The sequence below is a fragment of the Ctenopharyngodon idella genome, chromosome 12, assembly GCF_019924925.1.
Source record: "Ctenopharyngodon idella isolate HZGC_01 chromosome 12, HZGC01, whole genome shotgun sequence".
Classification (NCBI taxonomy): Eukaryota; Metazoa; Chordata; class Actinopteri; order Cypriniformes; family Xenocyprididae; genus Ctenopharyngodon; species Ctenopharyngodon idella.
The window spans coordinates 5382311-5402659 of record NC_067231.1 but is presented as its reverse complement, the minus strand read 5'-3'; the positions used below and the strand labels follow the sequence as shown (position 1 = coordinate 5402659).

The 20349-nt window shown below is 36.7% G+C and overlaps 1 protein-coding gene across 3 annotated transcripts in view; it reads left to right on the top strand.

The window, feature by feature from the left end:
* The window catches only part of pcdh15b (protocadherin-related 15b), a 214432-nt gene that overhangs the window by 162094 nt on the left and 31989 nt on the right, over positions 1 to 20349 (top strand). For all 3 annotated transcript variants that reach the window (XM_051914968.1, XM_051914965.1, XM_051914967.1), the window contains 3 exons: positions 13753 to 13862; positions 17181 to 17321; positions 19721 to 19848. In XM_051914968.1, the coding sequence (XP_051770928.1) occupies positions 13753 to 13862; positions 17181 to 17321; positions 19721 to 19848 (379 nt within the window). The remainder of the gene's footprint in view (positions 1 to 13752; positions 13863 to 17180; positions 17322 to 19720; positions 19849 to 20349) is intronic.

Here is a 20349-nt window from a genome sequence, read left to right as displayed (position 1 = left end):
ATTATAATGTAGTTAGCATACACATATACAAACATGTTATTTAGGACTGTGCAAAATGACATTTCGTTTGGTAAGTTCTGGTTGTTCTTGTGTTGGATTATCTATCATCATCAAAAAACATTAGTTTCGATGTTTGGGAGTTTTCATACAATATTTGCATTGGTGAATCCTTTTTCAGATGTTGATTCTATGAGGCATTGCTAGCTAATGCTGGCTAACAACCAAACAAAGGTTTTCATTGCTTTTATAGTGAAATCTTGTTTGCAAAATGTTAATCATTTTAACAAATAAGAAGAATAAAAAAATTGCATGTTTTCTATTTTCATGTCATCAGTTATCTCCCTGAATAAGTTATTTCACATAATCTCTGTTACTATTCTCTACCATTATAAAACTTGGAAGAGTCAGAATATATATATATATATATTTTTTTTTTTTAATATTACCCCGATTGTGTTGAAAGTCATATACACATATGATGGCTTGAGGGTGAGTAAATTATGGGATCATTTTCATTTCTGGGGGAACTAACTATTTAATTTACAGTAGTAAAATTTACATAACATATTGGTTTATAACAAGTCTATATTTCAAAAAAGTTTGAGAGCTTTTGATGAAATGATTCATATCTGTAGAACTTTAGTCATCAGGTTTTCAGACTTGCTCAAATGTGAGAAGAAATGTTCATTACAAAAATAAACCTAACATTTACCATGAAATCAAAATGGACTTTTTTAATGGTATATTAAAGTGTTTATTAAAGAATTTATCTATGCACATTATTATTATTATTATTATTATTATTATTATTATTATTATTTTATTAAAGATGTGCCCTTGTAATCATCTTCTATATTGTTTATAAGTTTAAAGGTACAATAGGTAGGTGTACTACACTTTTTCAAAATGACATTATTTAACAAAATTTAAATAATGAGTCAATACACCATCAATCCTTCTTCCAAAATGTGTTTTTGTCTTATCCTGATTTACTATGGCAAGCCTGTTATAAATGTTTATATTTTAGACCCAACGGGATGCTTTTCACGCGAAATTGCGTACTTATGTCACTTGTCCGTGTGTGTCTCGTCATATATGTAAATAGACAAAAGTTGTTCCGGCTACTTTGACGCGTTTCAAAAAGAAAAGTTGACATAGAGCAGCTAAATTTGGAACCTCCTGGGAATCACCTGTTAAAAAAAATGGCAAACTGAGGAGCTTCTGCTCTCAAAAAGAGAATGTGACAGAGCTCGTAATAAAACAAGAATCAACATTGGCTTGGTTTTTCAGAGCTGGTAAGTACTGAAGGATTTGAACTCTTGTAAAAGCGACTCTATTAATGGGTATAGCTACAGTAACATCTTCAGCTAGGCAGCTTAAGATCCTTTCCATCTAAACTGGTTATATCTGTTCAAGTGTATATGATTATCATCTTTCAGACAAACACAATCGGATTTTGAAGCCAAAAAAAAGTGCATCCATCCACCATAAAAGTAATCCATGCGGCTCCAGGGGGTTAATAAAGGCCTTCTGAAGCGAAGCAATGGGTTTTTGCAAGAAAAATGTCTATATTTAAAACTTTATTAACTATAATAACTAAGTTCCGGCAGACGGCCATATGCATCGATTTGCAGCGGAAGAGTAACCTCTGACCCGATGTATGATGTATTGACGAACGCGGAAGCACAGAGGATAGAGCAAAACAAAACACCAGTCACAAATTAGAAGACTAAAATGAGAAATTTTAAAGATAAATGGATAAAGATAAAGGATTTCGATATAAGAAAAGAGGAGCTTTCGTTTGTTGCCCAGCTCTATTTGTTTGAACCGCGAGAGGCGTCTAAGCTTACTCTACTCCTACATCGTACGTCATACATGACGCCAATGGGTTAATCAATTTGAATTTATAAAGTTATAAATATGGAAATTTTTCTTACATACAGCTTGGAAGAGCAAGGATATTTTTTAAATATATCTATGATTGTATTCGTCTGAAAGAACATAGTCATATACACCTAGGATGGCTTGAGGGTGAGTAAATCATGGAATAATTTTCGGGTGATCTATCCCTTTAAGCCTAGCAGTGAATGTTTTATGAGCAGTAGGATAACCATATTCATCCGCACAGTCACGCAAAGCCAAAACACGACCACAACAATGTTCTTCTGCAAAATGCATGCGGTTTTATTTTTTAACTACTACAGGGCCAAAAGTTACATAGTGTAAAAAAGATTGTCAGGCATTTATTTATCATATAGTCAATATTTTGACAAATGTATTTATTTGTTTGTTTAGTTGGTTGTTTACTTTTTTTTTTTTTTGAGGATTTTTAAAAGTATAAAATTGACTGTCTGCTTTTGACATCACAGCTCAGGATAGTCTGGTGGCTATGATAAGTCACATGGCATTTACAGCTCGGATGACTGGCCCAAAAAGTTCCTATAAAATGATAAAATTCAAACTGGCTCCTTCAAGGGGGCACCCGAGTAACCGCCACTGAGATGAATATGAATGCTAATGGATTGTTTCTGCAGCAGGCAGGCTGTTGTAAACCTCCTTGTTTATAATGTGCCACCCATCTCCCCGAATTAAAGTTTGGTACAGATATATAAATTATCAACACCTATCGTCAACAAAAAAATGATTTCCCTTTCAAAGTCAGCATCCACACCTTGCGATACTTAACTAAATCTTCATCCTTAATTAAAAGTTATGCTTCCATCAGGGCCATAAAACAGCTAAAAGGTGCATTTGTATTGACTCTCAAAACTTTGTGACCTTGCAGTACTTTAAGTCATATAAACAAAACTGTTTCATGTCTTTAATATATAACCCTTCAAGATGTTCTGTTCTGGCTAATCTCATCTCCTTTTTTTTTCTGTGTCTTGTTGCAGTCTAGTTTAGAGTGCTTGCTGTGTTTGTCTGTCACCCGTTTGAGAGAGAATAGAAGGCAGCCATGAGGTCCGCTTCCCATTAATCATCTCAATGAGCTTTTGTTACTTTTTTTTTCTTGCCAGAACGGGTCAATCAAACCGAGATGCTTTACCGCATTTTCTTTTGTCTGTGTCTTTCACCAGGGCCGCTCATCAAATATTCATAGCTTTTTCAATAATTTATCTCTCGTACACCCTTATCTTGTTTTAGGACACTCGTGCATGTGATTAGTAAACTTCTGAAAGTGTGCTATGTATGTAAATGAGGCCGACATTTTCAACGAGACCAGCTGAGAGTTTATAGCTACTCAAGCTTTCAAGTACAGCTATTCATCTCTCTTTGCCTTCACCAGCTTTTATGTCATTTGCACATCATGTAGAAGCACCATCCCTCATTGTTATTCTCCTCTTATGTCTTCAGCTGTCAGTTTTTGCCATTGACCCTCAAGCCTAATATCCTTATTAAGGTTGTAACGATACTAACATTTCAGTAGTCGATACCAGTGAAATTTCATGATTCCCAAAACCAATTTTAACACCACTGCTAAAACTAATATGCTACTGAACACACACTTCAAATGAAATATTAATATAACAGAGGTGTTATCTCAAATGGGGCAAGGGTGGCAGCAGCACCTCCTAAAATTGGATGAGAATATAATTTAAAAGAAAAAAATGATAACTTGATGAGAATTTCAAGTGTTTTGGTTTTATTAAATAAATGTTTATAAAAATAATTATATTAGTTGCTTATTGATCATATCAAATGCTAAGATAAAATGCTGTTTTATATGACATTAACGCAGAAAAAAATGTTTTTAATGTTGTTTATATGTCTGTGGTGTTTTTAATATGCTTTAAGACAAACCATGTACAATTTCATAAGTCAACACCATTGCTGAGTGTTCAGTATTACAGTCTCAAAAACACAGTTTAAAATCGCCGGTGTAACCAATCACATCAATGTGTGGGCTTTAGTGTATCATTAAATACAGGTATGCCTGAAGCAGGGGAGTCTCAAGAGAAGCTTATCCCGGTATATTTTTTCTGTTAATATGAAAAATCATGTACATTTAGCAATATAGTGGGTGAATTAAGTACATGATGTATATTACAATGTATTGATGAACTATATGCCTTTCTCCACTGATGTTCTAAGTTGTTTCAAGCATTTCTAAGAAGGCAGACTGAGATGGTGAACGTGAATATGGTTTGTGTAACATTAGCAACACGTTATTAGCTGTTTAATAACATAGTCAAGCAAAAGGCTAATCATATTAATTACTGTTATGTGTCTGACATTGTAAAGAGCGATGCATAAAACACATTACCATTCTGATACATCGAATCAGTTTCTGGTTCAAACATATATGGCTGAATTAAACCAGTATTTCCACCTGCTGTTGAGCAGCATTTAATGCAGTAAAGTTGACCAAGTGGATCTCTGAGCTGGTGTGAGTGAGTGGAGGCAGGGCTAATTTGCATATTCATGGTTCTGTGTATACTAAATGAAGCAAGGGTGTGTAAAGTTACATTTAAGCTATTTTAAGGAGAAGAATTTTTTTACAGGAAAAAAAAAAAAAATTAAATATGTCATTTCGGTGATCAAAGATGAGTTTTATATCACTATATCTAACTTTATTACACGGCTCTGTGGAATACTTGATTCTGATTGGTCAATTGCGCCATCCAGCGGTACGTTATCCTGACAACAACCTGTAAAAACTGATAACAGGCTCATCCGGGTAACTGATGTTTAGTCTAGGGGTGCACAATATATCGGCCACCATATTGGTATCGGCCGATATATGTTAATTTTTAATTTTATCATTATTGGCCCGATAAGAAAATTTGACCGATATATTAAAGCCGATAAATAATGGATTATTTCTTTCAGCTGAGACACTTCAGACGTGCACTGTTCACCATGATGGTTTTGAATTGCTTGAAATATGATTGGAGTCATACAGAAAATACAGTCAAGTGCAACATGTGCAGCGAAAATCTGTCATATAGGCTACATAACATTATAATGATATAAAATTGTGTGCTTGGGACATCGCTTTTATTGGTGAAACTTTTGTAATCAGGCTGTCAAAAATTCTAAAAAAAAAAATTGATTTATCGGCCAATATATCGGTTATCGGCTTTCAAATATAAACAATTACCGGTTATCGTATCGGCCAAAATGTTCATATCGGGGCATCCCTAGTTAAGTCGGTGCTTTAGGCTTGCTAGAAACGTTTTTTTTTTTTTTTTCTTTATGGGAGTTTTGCATTTGGTAAGCTAATAAAATATTAAAGCTCAAATCAATATTTTGTGAACAGTTATTTAATTATGTCATCCGGTATCTTTTATACAAATGCAGCTGCTGCCATTTTGAGACATTGTAATGGATTATAAGATAACAAACAGGTATGATTTTAAATCAGTTTCATCTCAAATCAGTATCTCTTATCCCCATAATTATTATTGTTAAAATACTGTGTAATAAGTGATATGAGTGTACCATACGCCTTAAATGTCCGTATAGTTTGCCACTTGCTAGCAACTGCTTTGTTTGCAGAAGTTTTGCGTTTAATTTAAACTCTAAAGAACAATATTTCATATCTAATTATTTACCTATGTGGCAAGTAGCCGTGTAATAAGCGGGATAATGTACATCCAGTCGGTTGTTATCACAAAATAAACCCCTTCAGGGTGATGCACGATCGCGATCACCCTGTCGGGGTTTATTTTGCGATAACAGTCGGCTGGATGTACATTATAAATGCCAGATGTATAAAATATAATATTTTTTTTGTATTTATTTATTTATTTTTTATTTTTTTTTCATAATTTTATATTGTGTCTAAAGGATTAATAAACTGTTAGAAAAAACATAATAAAACCATTTAAAAATACTTTTTCAGACTATTATTTTATATGTTAGGCTTATTATTTTATATTACAAGGTTAATCAGTATTTTTGTCTAACTCTTACCATTTTTTTTTAATACTTAAAGCAAGGAGGAAAAAATACTTGAAAAAATCTAAAAGAAGTCTTGGCACAATTTTGGATCTAAAAGAAATATTGTTTTAAATATGTGTAGATAAATATTGTTTTAAAGATGTTAGTTATCAGTATTACCAATGCTGTGCTGCTATTGTAACTTTTCTTTTTTAACTTGACTTGGTACCAAATTACCTCCACTTTTGACATCCCTAATCCATATTTAGACTTACTGAGGGTGTGTAGATTTCCTTAGTGAAGTACTAAACGCTGGGGAATATTGATTTGCCCTTTGTAAACCCATCCAAGAGCAAACAAACCCATTTGTTGTACACTGGCTGTGCATGTAATGTGCTGCTCTTTCAGTATTCATGTATTCTGCTGGAATGAAAGTTGTTTTTGAATGATGGAAGATGAGCAAGCCTCCCTACCCTAATTTCAGCAGGAGAAAATTTGCCCTTTGCCTCTTGTTTAGAAAGGACAGACACAGTATGTCACGCGGTTGCCAAACGCACTGATCGCAAATAGTTTGAAAAGGTCAGTGGCTAATCCACAGGCAGAACCTTTGAAAGCAGTGGAAAGGCTCTTTCATTTTGAAGAGGGGCTGGTGGTTTTGCAGTGTCATGATGTCGGCTCGTTTTTGTCCAGTGTTAAGTGCTGATTTAACAAAGTTAACTCAATAGAAAGTATATCTATCTATCTTGTCTGTCTATCTAGATCTAACTATCTTGTCTGTCCATCTGTCTATAGCTGCCTTTTTATATTTTTACAGTATGTTTGGGGGCATTAGCATACTAGCATTAGCATATATGACCCATGCTGGCAAAAATGAGTCCCAATGAGCAAATGTTCAAAAATGAGTTATTGTTATTATCATATTCTCTACTAAAAAAAACTTCAAAATGATGTATGATTTGCTGGAATCCGACAAAAAAATGACTGAGCTACACCTGTTTGAAGTCGATAGAGTAAGCAAAGTCAATTTTGAGAAAAATCAAGTTTTCTGAAGGTTCCAAAACAAAATCACCTAGCAACCATACCTTAAAATCCATGGTAATACCATCAAATTTGGGACAAACCAAGTCAAAACCCATATCTATAGTAAAAATATATATTTATTCAACTTTTTTTTTCCATGATTCCACAATTGTTTGATTAACATTAATGGAACACATGTTAAGACCTACTGTATCAAACAGATATAATGTTACGCATCAGATGTTTTTCCCCAACAGTTAACCATACTTTCATTTAAGACATAACAGATAATGTTTGCGTGAATACTTGCCAAGACAGATTTTTTGAAATACTGTAATTCTGTTTATACACTACATTGCCAAAAGTTTTGGGATGCCTGCCTTTACGTGCACATGAACTTTAATGACATCCCATTCTTAATCTGTAGGGTTTAATATGGAATTGGCCTTTGCAGCTATAACAGCTTCAACTCTTCTGGGAAGGCTTTCCACAAGGTTTAGGAGTGTGTTTATGGGAATTTTTTACCATTCTTCTAGAAGCGCATTTGTGAGGTCAGGCAGTGATGTCGGTGAGAAGGCCTGGCTCGCAGTCTCCGCTCTAATTCATCCCAAAGGTGTTCTATCGGGTTGAGGTCAGGACTAACACCAAACTCACTCATCCATGTCTTTATGGACCTTGCTTTGTGCACTGGTGCGCAGTCATGTTGGAACAGGAAGGGGCCATCCCCAAACTGTTCCCACAAAGTTGGGAGCATGAAATTGTCCAAAATGTCTTGGTGTGCTGAAGCATTACGTGTTCCTTTCACTGGAACTAAGGGGCCAAGCCCAACCCCTGAAAAACAACCCCACACCATAATCTCCCCTCCACCAAACTTTACACTTGGCACAATACAGTCAGGCAAGTACCGTTCTCCTGGCAACCACCAACCCCAGACTCGTCCATCGGATTGCCAGACAGAGAAGCATGATTCGTCACTCCAGAGTCTCCACTGCTCTAGAGTCCAGTGGCAGCGTGCTTTACACCACTGCATCCGACGCTTTGCATTGCACTTGGTGATGTAAGGCTTAGATGCAGCTGCTCAGCCATGGAAACCCATTCCATGAAGCTCTCTATGCACTGTTCTTGATCTAATCTGAAGGCCACACGAAGTTTGGAGGTCTGTAGCTATTGACTCTGCAGAAAGTTGGCAACTTCATCGCACTGTGCGCCTCAGCATGCGCTGACCCCGCTTTGTGATTTTACGTGGCCTACCACTTCGTGGCTGAGTTGCTGTTGTTCCCAATTGCTTCCACTTTGATATGATACGACTAACAGTTGACCGTGGAATATTTAGTAGTGAGGAAATTTCACGAATGGACTTATTGCACAGGTGGCAATCTATCACAGTACCATGCTTGAATTCACTGAGCTCTTTTAAATTCTTTCACAAAAGTTTGTAGTAGCAGTCTGCATGCCTAGGTGCTTGATTTTATACACCTGTGGCCATGGAAGTGATTGGAACGCCTGAATTCAATGATTTGGAAGGGTGTTCCAATACTTTTGGCAATATAGTGTATGTGTATATCGGGATCACACGTTGTCTGAGGCGTCTCTGTGAGTGCGCTTTGGATCTGTCAGTCAGCGTGAGTAAGCTCGCTTTGTTTAAATCAGCATGAGTTTGAAAATTTCATTGGTTCAGACTCATGCCATCGAGAATTCGCTATGTTGGAATTGTTATTCGCTAAGTTAGAATGCTGCGCTTTAAAACGATACTAAACTTCGTCGAGAAGCAAGCAGAGAAACACAGCATTTTTCATAGTCAAAGGAAAAGTACTTCTCTCAGAAAACATACAAATAAAGAAACGTTTAGATGTTTAATTGCTATTTGGAGCATTGGGATTGCTAGACGAGGGCTTAATGAACTAATTTTTGTAAAAACCTCAATTTCAACCAAATTTGACTTTTTCCACTTGTTTTGCCTGTAGCTCGAAATTAGCCCGTGCGCATTCTGACTCATTTTGTCAGCATGGGTCACATATAAACGTTAGTCTCAAAGCTAACATACATGGGCTAAGAGCCACAAATCTATTTCATGGAGCCTTTCATGTTGAAATGAAATATGAAAGGACATATCCTTGTTTCTCAATGAAGAGCGGCACATTCTTCCTGATGCACAGTATTCATAAGGGACAGATTTGCTGCTTATCTATAAGCCATGTTGCTTTAGGGATGTTGTGGTTAACCTTCTATATTGATATAATCAGAGACTGATACAGTAGTTCTCTTATCGTAAGCCAAAAAAAAAAAAGCCTGGAGAAACCAGAGGCATTTCAAATAAAACTGTAAACATGCCATATGCAAACAAGGATATTTATATTCAGATAAGTGTATATGTTATTCCAAAATGTCATGCAATTAAGATCAGATCCATTTGTGTTGCCAGAGCTCCTGTGTTTGGGAATTCGATACAGAGATTTTAAAGACAGTTGGTTTTGATTCATAAAGAACCATTTTACATTCTAAATGAATTTGTTTGAGTTTTAAAGAGATTGATGTAGATACCTTGAATAACAAGTGTCTTATGTTTTATTAAATAGCAGGATTAAATAAGTCCTGATAGCGGTAATGTATTGCCAGTGGAGGCCTGTGGTTTTTACTCATTTTATAAAAGACAGAGATCAAAGAACATGATACAGGGATTAGACTTCGACCATTTCCAGAGTCTCACGTCATCAAAGTAAAACACAGCAAATCTACATGAAAAAGCCTGTGATCTATTGTTGATTAACACAATCTTTGATATCACAATTATTTTTATGTCTCGATGCGAAGAGGCCAAAGGTTCTGAATTGCTATTTTGATATCACATCTTAATCTAACAAACAGAAAATCTAACATCTAACAAATGGGAAAGTAGTTAAAAGCTGCCCTGTGGCCCATCCTCATCTTTTGGATTAAACACGGTTCAGTCTCTATTGAACGCCATAGGCAGCATCCCGGGTTCAAAAACTGGTCCAATAAAATAATGACATTGGATTGGAGGTTACGGGGATGCGAGGTTGCCGGCTCAGTGGACCTCATTAGTGTCGAACACTTGAGCATGTGCTTGTGTGAAGCGACCATTAGATCGCTGTCAGAACAGAGAACGTACAAGGAGTTTTTTTCCTATTATCTGCAAGCACAGCACACCATACACCAGGCAAGAAGGCGCCGCCATACAGGGTGAACATGTCGATATGCGTATGGAGGGATTATATAGAAGGTACTCTGTCATCTTTCTGAATAACAAAAACCTGTGTATCTTCCACGCAGCAGCCCAAGGGAGACAAATCACCCTGTAAGCCTGTGTACAACAAACTCTAAGCACTCCAAACCGAGGATGAAGGTTGTCTTGTCACCAAGCCAAGCGCGAGAAACGCAGTGTACGAAAGTGAAAATCACGGAACAGCCGATTCTGTGACAGGATTATTAGCTTCTGTATTCAGGGTGTCCTTGAGGTGGGGGGGGATGGGGGGGATGGGGGGGTGTCCGTGTTGTTCGATTCAATAGGAGAAAACACTTGCTGTTCTGACTCAGAGATTTTCACCTCACTGTTTGCATGCTGTAGGTTTTCAGTATGTCCTACAGACATATAAGCAACATGCCAACCGAAATAAATGTTCTTTATTTTCATTTAACAGTGAAACTGAAAGTCAGAATTACAAAATGTTTGTCCTTGTGAGGCTGTATATGTCAACAATATTTTATGTTTTCAGAGAATGGGAGCTGGGACCGGCTTAATTATGCCTGTTAAATTATGCATTGCAATATTTGCCCAAAATAGGCAGGTACATTTGACAAAATTATAGACTTACTCTTAAAACTGTTAATCGGCATTCATCAATTATTCACCAACATGCGCCTTTCTGGAGCTAATAGAGTCCAAAATCTAATTTATGCTGCTTTAATAACTAATATTGGGGTAAAACAAAAGGCAGCGCGTGGAATTTGCTAATTATATTCACCAGAGGCCTTTTAGATTGCACACACATACAAAATTGGTAATTAAGGAATATTAACAACAATATTGACATGAAAAAGAATAAAAAACCCTCGCTGCCCTTGGTTGGTTAACTTTAGTAGCTTTAATAAGCTATTTAAAAATGAACATTAACATGAAGTTCAACAAGGCTGCATTTATTTGATACAGTAATATTAAGAAAATTTGAATTTAAAAGAACTTTTCTGTTTTAACATGTTAATTTATGAACAGAAGTATATTATTCCTGTGATGCAAAGCTGAATTTTTACTCAGCATTATTACTTGGTCTTCATTGTTACATGATCCTTCAGAAAACATTCTAATAAGCTGATTTGGTGCTCATGTGACATTTCTTATTGTTGTTGAAAGTTAAAAAATAGTTGAAAACAGTTGCACTGCTTAATATTTTTGTGGAAACTGATACATTTTATTCAGGATTCTTTGATGAGTAAAAAGTTCAAAAGAACAGCATTTATTTGATAATGTAACTTTTGATCAATTTAATGCACCTTTGCTGAATAAAAGTGTTCATTTCTTTAATAATAATAATAATAATAATAATAATTAATCACACTGACCCCAAACTCTCATTTTAACGCAGTGGTTGATTGACAGATTATCCATGTGGGATGCATCAGGATGCATTTCTGCAAATTCAGTGTGATCACATGCATCTACCTCTGAATGTGGTTTGAGTAATTGCATCATAAAAACATTTACACTATTTAAAGGTGCAGTAAGCAATTTCTGAGCAGCACTGTTGATATTTTAAATCAACCCAAACAAACACACCCTTCCCTTCATTGCTCCGCCTCCAAAATGCACAAACATGCAATGCAAGAGTGGATGTCTCTTTATCATAGCTGAAGTGAAGCAAAATAAGGACAAAAAAAATGAACATGCAGTACGCACATGTATATACTACAAACAAGAGTTTATTGTTAGTCACCAGCAGAACACCAGCTCTACTATAGCTAATATTACAACAACAGCATATCTTGGTTCTGTGAAACACAGCAAAACCAATGTTACTCACATACGAAGCAGAAACAACCTCATCATCTGTTTTCAGGCCTTCCCGCTTAGGTCTCTCCAGCGCTGGAAAGCTTTTCTAATATTAACGATCTGATCATAACCCTTCTTTTTCCAAGGATATTCCTCTGACCTTTTCTCTACTGTAATGCCTCCCAGCCATATCTCTTTCTTCAGTCTTTCTTCAAATCTCCCTCTTGCTCACTCTCTCTCCTCCCCCATCATGAGTGGACACGCCCCCTACTGCTGATTGGCTACAGGTGTGTTGTGGTGCTCGATCCAATCCACTTTCAACAGCGTTTCTCTGAAATCGCTTACTGCACCTTTAACACTGCCCACTCGTGATCGAATCACATGAAACCAATGTTAATACTAGATGTAAACACGGTCACACTGTCTCTGATAGCCACCTCCTAAATCTTTTAAAATGATTATTTGTCTATAGTCCAAATTGTGCTCTTCTCACCCACTGGCTCTGAAATACAGTATGACTTGTAGTCTAACGTATGTTTGTTCTGGAGAGGCAACAACTGATTTCAAACATATGTTTCATAATGGATCAGTTCTGCTGCTGGGTTCGCTCTCACGCTCACATTCTATTAACACTCTTTATTCTGCTTAGTTTAGCAACTATGTAGGATGCCCAATTAACACTGTGATCTGGTTAACTTCTTGATTGATTAAATTCCTGTGAATATTTTGTCTGGGCAATTATGGACCGGAATCCATTACAGCTCAAATTAATTGAGTTTGTTTTATAAAATAAAACAGAGATATGTTGTCCGCTTGATTTCGAAATGTGAAATAATCATGCTGACTGGCAATTGATTTTCTGTCAGACCTCTATGTGTACATTAAAATCTGTTTGATAGTGCTGAATAGCCTACAGTGCATTTATATCATAATCAAGGAGCAAAAGTGCACCATTTAGATTGTCAGTAGATTCCTTAAAATGCAGCTTTGCAGTTCCAGCAGTTCTTGAAATGCAAGCCATGGCTTTGAATGACCATTTTCCAACTTTGCCTCAGGCTTTTCTTCTGTACCTTCAAACATTGCCTACAGCTCAAACAGTAGAGTAAAGCGCTAGCAATGCCAAGGGTCTGATTCCAAGGAAATGCTAAAATACTGATATACAGAAATTATATACCATTTAAATATAACAGTTAATGTATTTATACACTGAACATTTTAACACAATTTCCTTCAAAAATCATTTTAATATGCTGATTTGCTGCTCAATAAACATGTTACACAAATAAACTGATTTTTGAGAAAACCCTGATACATTTTTCCTGGAATCTTTTAAGAATAGAACAATCAAATTTAATTAAAATTAAACTATCGATGTCTTTACTGTCACTTTTGTTAAAGTTAGTGAATCTTTCCTGATTAAAATGAAATCTGCACATTGGTGTACATTATGAACAATAATTTTGTGCATGTACATCACACAGAACTCACAATTAAATTCAGGTTGTATAATTTAACTAAACTAAATAAATATACACTTGTGTGTGTGTGTGTGTGTGTGTCCATATTTTGCCAAAACAACATCCAGTTCCCCCTCTCTGGACCTTATGGGTGGAGTTATGTTTAGCAGTAGGGATAGGGTGTAGGTGGATCGTCTAGCTCCACCCATTACTTCCAGCGAGGGGGAGCTGGACTTCAAATAATTTGCCACTTTTACTGTATTTTACTTTTACAGGCCCAGAAAGTTTTAAAACACATTCTAATGTGGAACGACTCTCCAGAACCACTGTTTTATGTATGATTTGTGTTGTGATACATCATTAATGCAGTGCACTGTGTATGCGCAGGTTCTCTCCGATCAGCGAGAATGCCCCCGTGGGAACGGTCGCAGGAGTCATCTTGGCGGCTGCCATAAACCAGACCATCGTCTACTCCATCATCGAAGGAAATGAAGGCGGTGAGCACTTAACGGATTTGCATAATTTGTTTAGTGAATCAAGTGCTAAAACGATGCAGAAAGGGCATGCAATTAAACCGCCACTGGCAGTTCTCATAAATGCTGGCCCTTCAAGTATATACTTCAACTAGACTATGGTTTATTCCTTTATCAGAAACCTCAGTGAAAAAAGACAAGATTGCGGGAAATGTCACACTGGTCTTTTATGAGCTGGATATTATTGTATTGTAATAAATTATAGTTTGTAAGACATCAAGCATGGGATAATGACAGCCCACACACTCCTAGACGCCATTTCTTAGGTGGCTGTCAGCTGCAAGATATCAAAAGCTCTGTGAGAGAGAAGGTTTTGTTTGAAGGAGTGTACTTCCTGTTGCCGTGTGTCATCGGAGAGCGTGTAAGAGCAGGAAGAGGGAGGTGTGCGTGATTAAATCCTCTCTCTGTTCAGAATGTGTGCAGCCGAAATCACATTTGAATACATCTGGCGCTGGTTTAGAGTGAAGGGGAAATCGTTTCGGTACATTCTCATTAGACGGAATCAAAGAGCGTAGATAGGTAATCAAAGGGCTGTTTTCATTAGCGCAAACTAGAAAAAGCGAGGAAGAATAAGGTAATCATCCCACCCTTCAAACCGCCTGGATCCAAGACGTTTATTGCGATGACATCAACCAAGATCAGAGCTAATCCTTTATGAATGTTAATGAGACTCAAGAGGAGGGTAGTGCACTCTGGACCTGAAATCCCAATATAGCTAAGTGTATTACCGATACGGTACACGGAGGCGGTTAAAGGATGAGTCCTAAGACCTGGACTTAGAAATATGATGAGCGAATTCTTATATCATGGTAGGAGTAATGTCGTCATATGGTAAAGGTATGAATAACAATTGAGTTATTTGTTTGTAAATTCAATGAAAAAGAAAAATTATATAGTAAATAATGTGGGAATACCTATTTTGGATAATCCGGTGAATAAAATCCAGTAAATGCTTTACAAATGAAAGGTTTTTCATCTCACGTGATTATTTGGTAACATATCATTAATAATAAGGTCCCATTAGTTAGCGTATAATGATGTACTGTATGAACTAACAATGAGCATTACATTTGCTACAGTATTTAATAATCTTTGGTAACATCAAATAATAAAAATACAGCTGTTCATTGTTAGTTCATGTTAGCTCAGGACCATTAAATAATATTAATAGATACAACTTTTGATTTTAATAATGTTTTAGTAAATGTTGAAATTAACATGACCTAAGGCCCCGTTTACACTAGTGCGTTTTCGTTTTTTTGCTAGTTACTCCTGTCTTTTACACTACTCCGCCATTTTCGACCCTCAAAAATGGAGACTTTCGAAAATGCTGCAAAGCCCATTTTTTGTTTGAAAACACTGGGGTTGCGTTTCAGTGTAAACGGACCACAACTGAGACTTTTGAAAGCGATGGCGTGGCTGCCCACGTTTGCTCTGCATATCCTTGACGACTGTATAAACAATAACATGGAGACTGAATCTTTGCTGGCTTTGTTGTCATTTTTAGCAGCCATTGTGCAGTTAAACTCTGCATTTTTTAATACTGCAGCTGCCTACATGCGCAAGCGACAAGTGTTTACACTTGTACGTGCATGCCCAGTGTGCACGAACGGTCATGTGACATGCGTTTTCACCGTTGTAGTGTAGACGGAGATCGTTTCTGAAACGCTACCCTAAATCAAACCCTAATCACTCAGTACCTAAATGTATAATTACAATGTAACAAGGACACCTTAAAATAAAGTGTAATAAATGCTAAAAATAAATGCTTTAGAAGTATCTTTAATTGCTAGAGGTCCTATGATGTTTTTTTGTTTGTTTGTTTGTTTTTTACATTTTCAACTTTCTTTAGTGTGTAATGTTGCTGTTTGAGCATGAAAAAGGTCTGCAAAGTTACAAAGCACCTGAAACAACTTGATTGTAGTCTTCAGTTTTCTTCCAGGAACATACACATCATAATTTCCCTCATTTAAATAATTCCCGCACAAGACATATTCAAAATAAAGAGAGGAAGCCTGGTTGAGTTGCGTTAGAAGCTCGCGATTATGGTAAGGAGTGTGACATTTCCCAAACACACTAAAAAACGTTTAATCAGAGTAAATTGTGCTTTTCAGAAGGAGGGGCTTCATAGAGACATGAACTAAACAGAGCGTTACTGACAGATTGGGAAGAGAGGTGCTGCGACAACGTAAAATATGTGAAAAAAGGTGTTTTTGATCATTCAAGCAAAACTTATTCTAATAGACCCCAAAAACAAAATCAAGACTTTTAGGACTTAATAGGTCCCCTTTAACTAATGTGAAAAAATTGAACCTCATTGTAACCTTATTGTATCTTAGATTAAAAATGCTTAAAGGCACAATATGTAAGATTTTTGGATTAAAATATCCAAAACCCACTAGAACAGTGTTATATATTTTGTTGACTTGTGTATTTACATTATCCCAGATGTTTCCAAGAATGTTTAAATCCAGAGAAATAAGCAATTTTAACCAGTACACAGACCGTGTCCGAGCGTCGCCTATCAATGACATCATATCCGCATTACCCTCGGTTTCCGGTTTTATTTTGTAGAAACCATGGAAACACCAAAGACGCTTTAATATATTATGTGTTTTATTAGACAGGTGAGCAACTGTTTGGATACATTCATTGACAGAAAACGAATCGTTATATAGCTCAACACAGTAAGTCTTATTTTTTAAATCTCATTTTCTTATTTTACAGCGAGTACCATGTTTTACCATGCCTAATATCGATCTAGTGTCTCATAGTAGCCGCCAAGCGAACACAGAGTAGCACTATAACAATTTTCAACACACATATGTATCTAATATAATAAACAGCGCTGCTTTACCCCACATACGCTTGACTGGAAGAAGCGGAAGCGACGACTGTGGCATAATAAAAGTTCTGCTGCTCTCGAGGCGTGTGTCGCGCTCGTCTCATTAGCAATCGCTCCAACGGCCTTGTTCCGCTCCCACAGCACTCGGCCCTGCTCTGCTTCATACTACAGTAACATTAATAATCTCATCCATGAACATGATTTCTGTCCGAGTCCCGTCCCAATTCTTTTCCACCGGCTGTAGACGTGAAGACAACACCTCCCATGATTCCACGAAATCAAGGCGTCATCAAGCTACGCCTTTGTTTTGAATAAGCAACCTCTAGCGGCTAAAATTTACATAGTGTGCCTTTAATTCTGACACTAAAAATCTGATCGTGAAGCTGTTGTAAAATAGCATGTAAACATACCCGCTGTTTTCTCTCCCGTTGCGACAGGCGAATTCATCATGAACAACATCACTGGAGTTATCAGCACTGCCAAGCCACTGGACTACGAGAGCAACAGCAGTTACGTCCTCCGCGTGGAAGCCGACTCCATGAGGGTGGTGTCGTCCAATCTACGAGCCCCATCCAAAAGTGAGGCTTCTTTTAGTGCCTGTTCACACCTATAATGATAATTATAAAGTTTTAATAATCTGTGAGAATAGGGAATTTCACACCACAACTGTAACAATGACGACACAGATGAACAATAGCGTTAAAATCACTTTGTTTTCCAGCCAATGAATGATAAAAACACTGACAGTAAATGAGAATCCATTATGCTTTAAAGAGTGGAAGCATTTAATTGGCAGATGACATGCAGTCCGTGCAAATTCTTCAGAGTGGATTTAAGTTCCCAAATGTGTTAAAAAAAAATTAGTCTCTCTACACATCAGTCAAATTATCCAAAATAAAGAACATTGGATCGGCTTTTGACCCTGGGACATTTTATGTGGCTTAAAAGCTTGTTTAGGATGTTTTTTCATTTCATTTTAGAGTGAATAAAACACTTCCTTTCCAGCGTGCCAGTGCAGAGTGCCTCAATATAAAAAAGATATAATCATAAATGACTTCCTGTCATCTAGTGTTCTGTGAACACGGGGGGATGGGGCTTCTTGTCTGTTTCTTCCATGTGGAGGTGATTATGGAAAATCATTATTTGAGAAAAGCATTTCTGATTAACCAGAATCTGATTTACCATTTTTATATTCAAAGTATGCAAACCTGATGATAAAATCTAATGATTAGTTGAGTCCAGTCAGCCTGTCAGCTTAGTGGTTATAATTGATTATTAAAAGCAAGATTTAATTAATTATATCTTGTCAGTGTGCTTGAGCGAGCTGCCAGGTCCTTGTTTTAAATAAGTCCTCATGGGTCTCATAAATATCTAGATGGAGTAAATATGCATATTATTGCACAGATCAATTTCTGCTGATAAAGATTGTGGCAAACGAATGCCTTGCAAAATGTGGCTTTAAATGTCAATATATAGCTTGTTTTATTATAAGCGTTAATTTAAAACACTTGTTTTGTGTTCTCAGGTGGCGTTTTTGCTCATTTTATTCATTGTCTTTGGCTTTCAATGCTCTTCAGTGGTACTCTTGTGCCGTGTCACTCTACTCTGTGCAGAGATGCTTCAGTGCTCCACTTGGAGTGACTGTGCAAAAATGAGCAGAAGGCTCTGGAAACCCCTTGGCATGAGCGCTGAAGTCTGTCAGATGATAAATTGTGTTGTTGTTCTCATGCCCCCACAAAATATGACTCTGCCTTTTACTTTGAAAAGTGACAGATGATGGTCTTGAAGGACTTGATGAAGAAATGTTGTGCTCCATATAGAAATGTACTTTAGCAGCTTAGATGTGCAGAACTGAGGGTGATGAGCTGGGTTTTGATGATCTCCTGAATTTGATTGTAATTGCTTTCAGGCATTTTCCATGAATGAAAATGCAGTCGCAGGAAAAATGACAGAGCTACGGGTTGCGTTTTTTGGCCTACTTTTACAATGTACTATGGCTGTGGAAAAAAAAAAAAAAGTTTATCAAAAAAGGTAATTGGGAAGAGGACAATACATGTTTTAAGGCAAAAACTGCCATAGCATTTTATGGGTGGCTCTATTTTACATTGTGAGTGTTATTCATATTTATAGCTCACATTTGAAAGAATTTAGCATGAAAAGTGCTGAAAATTTAAATCAAATTTAAATGTATATCAACTGAAGAGGAATAAAATGCAGATTAAATAAATATATTCTATAAAACAAGTATAGCTAAAATCATCCAAATAAGATGACATAAAGCAGAATAAATAAAGTCAAAAAGTTTATTTTAAGGTTTTTTTAAGGGAATCCCACAGCTAGATTTTATTCCTTTTGGGTGGGTTTGAATCAGTTTTAGTTAGCTCATACTGACAGCTTAAAGCGTTAGTTCACATAAAAATTATGTCATTTATTACTCACCCTCATGTCGTTTTACACCTGTAAGACCTTCATCTTCATCTTCATAACACAAATTAAGATATTTTTGATGAAATCCAATGGCTCAGTGAGGCCTGTATTGCCAGCAAGTTAATTTATACTTTCAGTGCCCAGAATCAACAGTTCATGTGACTACAGTGGTTCAACCTTAATATTATAAAGCGACGAGAATACTTTTTGTGTGCCAAAAAAAACAACAACTACTTTTCAAAAATATCTAGTGATGGCCGATTTCAAAACACTGCTTCAAATCTTTTGTTTCGACTCAGTGTTTAGGAACGCCAAAGTCACGTGATTTCACTAGTTTGGCAGTTTGACACGCGATCCAAACCACTGATTCCGATTTGGATTTCTTCAAAAATATCTTAATTTGTGTTCCGAAGATGAATGAAAGGTCTTACGGGTGGTCTTAAAGCGCCTTGCTATAACATGTTCTCTGATGTTCTGTATGCCTTATACTTCCTCACTTTATTTTAATGATCTTTTGTATTTTGTGATTTATTCTTTCTTTTTCTCTTAGGCAACACAGCAAAGGTCTTCATTGATGTGCAAGATGAGAACGACCATCCTCCGGAGTTCACTAAGCCCTTTTACCTCGGTGGGGTTGCAGAGGATGCCAAGACCTTCACCTCTGTTTTACAGGTCCAGGTAAAGTGTCTCTCCCCTGCAGGATTGTAACGATATCCATGAGGCCTCACGCAGGCAGCACTTCCACGGATAAGCCAACAATCGTTCACTAACTGATGCACGTTGCATCAGAACAGCAAAAGCTGGCTAAATCTCCAATTGTAATCTGATTGGCTGGCTGGTACGCATACATAATAAGATGTCAGTCCAGCACCAATGAAAACATTTCAGAGAACAAAGCTGCACAGCAATGAATAATAATTCAGTTCTTCAACAGGAGGAAATTGCCCATTTTCATGGTCACGGAAGACCTGGAAATATCAGGGAGTTTTAAAATTGTGCTTTCCTAGCCTGGAAAAGTCATGGATATTAATCAAATCTTAAAAGTCATGGACATTTCTGTGGTTAATATACATTTTTCAAAAGTTTTAGTGGTTTGATATTGCTCTTGTGTGGAGAAAAACTTGCTTGCGCAAGCCGTAATGATGTTTGATTTGTAAGCAAATCATACTTTTGAGTCAG